The 6,571-nt window shown below is 38.0% G+C and overlaps 1 protein-coding gene across 1 annotated transcript; it reads left to right on the forward strand.

The window, feature by feature from the left end:
- The first annotated feature begins 2,292 nt into the window (after window positions 1–2,292).
- LOC117300389 (transmembrane protein 177-like) lies at window positions 2,293–6,347 on the forward strand. The gene is made up of 2 exons (XM_033784171.1): window positions 2,293–2,646; window positions 4,628–6,347. The coding sequence occupies exon 2, from the start codon at window positions 4,721–4,723 to the stop codon at window positions 5,624–5,626; it is 906 nt and encodes a 301-aa protein (XP_033640062.1). The 5' UTR covers window positions 2,293–2,646; window positions 4,628–4,720; the 3' UTR covers window positions 5,627–6,347.
- The last annotated feature ends 224 nt before the right edge of the window (window positions 6,348–6,571 follow it).

Below are 6,571 nucleotides of genomic sequence, written 5' to 3' on the forward strand. Positions count from 1 at the left end.
TCGCTTGAAAAGTGTGCAAGGCTTATACCTTGTGAACTTTGCATTTCTTGTTTAAAAAGTGTACAAGACTATAGCCTTGTGAACTATGCCTTTTTTGCTTGAAAAAGTGTACAAGGCTTATACCTTGTGAACTTTGCATTTTTTTCTTGAAAAGGTGTACAAGGGTTATAGCCTTGTGAACTTTGCCTTTTTTGCTTGAAAAAGTGTACAAGGCTTGTGAACTTTGCATTTTTTGCTTAAAAAAGTGTACAAGACTATATAGCCTTGTGAACTTTGCATCTTTTTTTTGAAAAAGTGTACAAGGGTTATAAAAGCCTTGTGAACTTTGCCTTTTTCGCTTGAAAAAGTGTACAAGGCCTTATGAACTTTGCATTTTTTTTTTGAAAAGGTGTACAAGGGTTATAATAGCCTTGTGAACTTTGCAATTTCCGCTTGAAAAGTGTGCAAGGCTATAGCCTTGTGAACTTTGCCTTTTTTGCTTGAAAAAGTGTGCAAGACTATAGCCTTGTGAACTTTGCATTTTTTGCTTAAAAAAGTGTACAAGACTATTTTTTTTTGAAAAAGTGTACAAGGGATATAAAAGCCTTGTGAACTTTGCCTTTTTCGCTTGAAGAAGTGTACAAGGCTATAACCCTTGTGAACTTTGCATTTTTTGCTTAAAAAAGTGTACAAGGCTATAGCCTTGAGAACTTTGCATTTTTCGCTTGAAAAAGTGTACAAGACTATAGCCTTGTGAACTTTGCATTTTTTGCTTGAAAAAGTGTACAAGGCTACAGCCTTGTGAACTTTGCATTTTTTGCTTAAAAAAGTGTGCAAGACTATAGCCTTGTGAACTTTGCCTTTTTTGCTTGAAAAAGTGTACAAGGCTATAGCCTTGTGAACTTTGCATTTTTTGCTTAAAAAAGTGTACAAGACTATAGCCTTGTGAACTTTGCATTTTTTTTTTGAAAAAGTGTACAAGGGATATAAAAGCCTTGTGAACTTTGCCTTTTTCGCTTGAAAAAGTGTGCAAGGCTATAGCCTTGTGAACTTTGCCTTTTTTGCTTGAAAAAGTGTACAAGGCTTTTATAGCCTTATGAACTTTGCATTTTTTTAAAGGTGTACAAGGGTTATAATAGCCTTGTGAACTTTGCATTTTTCGTTTGAAAAAGTGTACAAGACTATAGCCTTGTGAACTTTGCCTTTTTTGCTTGAAAAAGTGTACAAGGCTACAGCCTTGTGAACTTTGCATTTTTTGCTTGAAAAGTGTACAAGGCTATTACAGCCTTGTGAACTTTGCATTTTTTGCTTAAAAAAGTGTATAATTGTTCACGAAAATGTTCACAAATTTTTGACAAAAATGTTCACAAGCCTTGAGAACTCCTCAAATTTTTTACGAAAATGTTAAATTTTTCACGAAAATGTGAGAACTTATCATATTTTTTCACAAAATGTGAACTGATTAGTTTTTCATGAAAATGTTCACAAGGCTTATAATAGTCTTGGGAACTTATCAATTTTTCAAGAAAATGTTCACAATGCTATAGCCTTGTGAACTTATCAATTTTTCAAGGAATGTTCACAAGGCATATTTTTCGTGAAAATGTTCACAAAGCCTTGTGAACTTATCAGTTTTTCACGAAAATGTTCATACAAAAATATGATAAACTCACAAGGCTATATATATTGCCTTGAGAACAGTTTCGTGAACAGTTTGGCCTCACCAGGCTTATAGCCTTATGAACTTATCATAATTTTCACGAAAACCTATAGCCTTGTGAATTTTTCTACAAATATTTTTGTGAACAAAATTGATGAGTTCACAAGGCTACAGCCTTGTGCACAAGGCTATACATTTTCGTGAAAATATGATAAATTCACAAGGCCTTGTGAACATTTTCGTGACAAATTTGATAAGTTCGTGAAAGTTCTTAAGGCTTGTGAACATTTTCGTGACATTTTGATAAAATTTGACTAAATTGCTTTTCCCATTTGTTTGGTAAAAGTTTGACGATATTGCTGGACTTACTCCATGTGTTTTTTTTTTCCAATTTATTTTGGCCAAAATTTGACAAAATTGCTGGACTTACCCCCTTGTGTTTTTGTCATTTTTGGGGGCAAAAATTTGACTAAATTTCTGGACTAACCCACTTGTGGTTTTTTTCTTCATTTTTTGACAAATATTATTTGTCTATATTGCTGGACTTGCCTTTTGTGATTTTTTCAAATTTTTTGGTCAAAATTTTACTTAATTGCCGGACTTGCCCCTTGTGTTTTTTCCCTTCATTTTTGGGTCAAAATGTGACTAAACTGCTGGACTTACACCGTGTGTTTTTTTTCCCAATTTATTTTGGCCAAAATAACTTTGATTTAACTGCTGGACTTCAATTTTTTGGCCAAATTTGACTATATTGCTGGTCTTACCTCTTTTGATTTTGTTCATTTTTTTTGGCAAAAATTTCCGGCACCTTGTGACTTTTGATTAAAATGTAGATAGGGCGCCCTCAATTGTTCATCGAGTCCTCAAAATGGCAGAATACAACTCCTGAATTCCCTTGCACATGTCGCACTGCCACTGTGACTTTTGTGAGTGCAGAGTGTCAGTTTCTTTGTATTGCAGAGAAGAAGACGGAGACTCTGGGTTGGGAACATCAACTACAAAAAAAAGTAGGTTTAAAACTAAAACAAATCATTGTCCACAAAGTAATATTCCGTCTATCTTCCTTCCAAGAATCCAAGTCTTGAATTGAATAAAAAGTTACTTACTAACATTACATACATGAGGATGAGTCATGACGTCTCACAATTACCGTCATTGACCGTGGGTCTCCTAAACGGTCTCCTAAACACAAATTCACCTTTTTCGTTGTAAGTTCGCCATCAGCCAGTCTCTGTTTATAGTACAAATGTAAATCCCATTCATAAATACCCCAGACAGTTTCGCTACTCCAGCCAGGAGAGGAGAGCGCGTTACGTGGGGGGTGTTGAAAAAAAAATAGTTCAAGGCCTTTAATTTTCAGTTGTCAAACCCAAAGTGTCTATAATTGTTTGTATTTGTTAACGTTTTTTTAACTAAAGGGCCTTTACGAATGGGAATAAAAGAGTAGTGGCTCATTCTTAAATGTCTGTTTAAAACCTTGCAGGGTCGTCGCTGTGCGATAAAGGACCTTACCTTCGGCTCGGGCCTTATCACAAGGCAACGACCCTGCCGTTTAAGAACGGCAATTTAAGAATTCGTCGCAACCCTTTTATTCCCTTATTATTAAATGTTCATGTAGACACTCACTGTCACTTAACCATGCTAACTAACCGGTGAAATATGTCAAATTTTTTGCTGACAAAATCAATCGAAAAAAATGACAGTGACACTATCCTTTTCAGAAAGCTAAAGTGGAATTAAATCAGAAATAGTACCTCGTCTACAATATAAGCAACACAAATTTTTCATCCTACAAGCACAGAGTAGCGGTCAAAGGAGAAAGGTCGTGAGTCTGCTACAAATAGGAATTTTACAGTCTTGTCTTGACTCGTTGAGAAAATAAAAAATAGTAACAATATAATTAATAAATGGAAGTAAAATCACATTGGGATCAGTGAAGAGGCTTAAAGGAACACGTTTCCTTGGATCGGACGAGTTGGTCTTTTAAAAGCGTTTATAACCGTTTGTTATAAAAATGCATATGATTAGAAAGATATTTTAAAAGTAGAATATAATGATCCACACAACTATCACTCGACATTGCGTGGTTTTCCTTTTACCTCGTCGACTAACACGGTCGGCCATTTATGCGAGTCACATTTTTGACTCCCATAAATGGCCGACCGTGTTAGTTCGGAAAGTAAAAGGAAAACCGCGCAATTTTTTAGTCAAATTTGTGTGGATCATTGTATTCTACTTTTAAAACATCTTTCTAACCATGCATTTGATAACAAACAGTTACAAACGCTTTTCAAAGACCAACTCGACCGATCCAAAGCAACGTGTTCCTTTAAATAATTACAAACTTACCCTACCTCCTTTACTGGATGGCTTCACCCAAGTTGAAGCGGACTCAACGGATGGTGGGTGTGTCCGCTATTTGAGTGACCAGCTCAGAAACACCTTGGTTGACACACTTGCTCAAATTATTATATAAGGACTACTAACTAGGCTATCCTTACGAAGAATAAAATGTTCAAGTGTACCCTTAACTAAAGTAACACATAAGCCAAGAAAAAGACCTAATAAAGTGTGCTGGCAGGACTAAAACTAAAACACTTGTGTCCATTCTGTGAATGGTGTAGATGAGAGAGAGAGAGAGTGTGCACAGCCAGCTATTATCATTCTAGCCTCAGAGTCCTGCCAAATCATGCATGACATTAACAATAGGCTACCTGCCTGCTTAGATACCCTGGGATATCCAGGTACATGTATAAAGACATAAATAAAGGAACTGTGATCTTGGGTGGTGAATTATCAGGGATGTGATTTCTTTGTTTTTAACCAAAATATCTGGGTTTTTTTTTTACCTCAAACCCCCACCCCCCCCCCCCAAAAAAAAAAACCCCATTTTGCAGTAAGTTTCTGCATGGTTAGGATGAAATGTCCCCGACTCTGGGAATTTGTGAAAAATAAACGAAACACATTTTCTTTTCCCTCTTTCAACAGGTGACTCCTTGCCCTAGTAGCTGGGATTGAATGTTAAAACAAACTGTCAACTGATCTCGTTTTAAAAAACTTACCTTCGCAAACATTGGAACCATGGTTCTCTATAAGTTTGCTCAATTTGTGAGGCGACCTCGAAACGCTGTCATTGTTTGCGGCATGGTGACAGCTGGCGTGTTCTGCATTAAGGCAACACCACACGTTTTCCCTGCAAAGGTATACAGACCTTTTGTAGTAGCATACAAAGGCGGCCTCGAAATGCCGCTCTCGACATCTCAGACAAGTGAATTCTACGAGGTTTGTAGTCGCATCGGAGTTAACTCAAATACCTATCATCCTTTTGTCACAAGCAGATGGGAGATTGGGAGTCGAGGTTTAGCGTGGCTTCCAAATGGCGTCCAATTTGGGCTACCAGCAATCCTCACCAATGATCCCGACCTCTCTGCCAAACGATTCTCCGAACCAATCAAAAAGGCAGACAAGGAAGTCAGCGAATCATTCCTGAACGCCTTGTGTTTGAGCGAGTCAGCGCGAAAGTTTGCCATCGCCAGGGAGATCTTTAAAATTAAACGCAACGCCACAGCCTTCTTGGTCTTACTGGCCCCGGCCGTTACAGCGGTGAATTTCTGCGGTGTCTTCGCAGCTCACGTTTTCGTACCACTGCCATTGATCACAAACATTCCTGTGGTTGGCGTTTTCTTTTTTATCCTTTATCAGTTCATGATGGGAGTTACTAACGAGCGAGAGGATTTCACAGCGGATGAGAAAGTGTCGCAGCTTGGTGAGGAGTACGTTCGGGGCGGGGTTGAGTTCTACGAAAAGGCAATACAGAAGAATATAGCGTTGCGGAAGATAATGGGGAGGCGGGGTGAGAAGATGTACACCTATTACGGGAATGAGACGGCAGGACTCACGTATTCATCGGGAGCCAATAATACGCAAAAAAGAGACAAATTGAAGAAAAAACTTGAATTCATCACCAAGGCAAAAGCTGAACTCTAATGGTTAAACTTTGGTCATATTTAATTGTGTATGCCTCATGCATGATATGAATGACAGCCAAATTTTCACTGGTCCATTCACCATCACGTGCCAGACGCTATTATTTTGTCCTGTTTACCATGTGCGCGTTGAGCAAAGATATGCATACTGTGTAGTAGATTGTCGCATTTTGAAAGGACAGGGCCATTTCCATTTTCAAAGGGCACTTCCGTTAAAAAACCTGAAAGTCAATGGAAAGTTTTTGAAGGGGCACCAAGGCCACGACCAAGGGCAACAGAGGCCACGGCCCGAGTGTAATTCCAGGCCTGGTAGAGTTGGATTTGAGTTTACCACGTGCTATTAGACTGAAGGAAGGAATTTTACCAAAAGATTTGTGTTTTTATTTGTTTTGTTTAGACGATCTTCCCGGGAACACGGCAAACTCCCACAAAGGGGAAATAATATGTAAACACCAAGCTGGTAACAGCCAGTCTCTCTCTTACAATCATGGTTTAACATCTATATGAATATGAACTGCACAACTAAAGAAATTGTGTTTCAGTAACTAGACGACAATACTTTTTCTAGTCATTGTGAAAACAGCGGTTAGCTGGGGGATTCGAACCTGCAACCTTGTGATTGCAAGTCCTGCAGTCTAACCACTGGAACACGGTGACCTATTGTAAGATATATGTAGTGGGTGTTAAGAATAACAATAAATAACAAGTCCAAAAACTTAAAAGACAACTCTTGCAATTGTTTTCATCATTATTTATATACAAACCATTTTAATTCTTTCCTTTCTGCACAATGGCAGTTGCTTTAATAATGTGGTTAATGTACACCCTTGCAGTCTAACCATTAAAAATATATGTACATAATATATAGCTTTCATATCACACTGTTCGAAATCATTGGGTGCATTAGATTAGCTTCCCTGGGTCGACCCGAGGTGTTCACTCGGGT

The sequence above is a fragment of the Asterias rubens genome, chromosome 15 (assembly GCF_902459465.1).
Source record: "Asterias rubens chromosome 15, eAstRub1.3, whole genome shotgun sequence".
NCBI lineage: Eukaryota > Metazoa > Echinodermata > Asteroidea > Forcipulatida > Asteriidae > Asterias > Asterias rubens.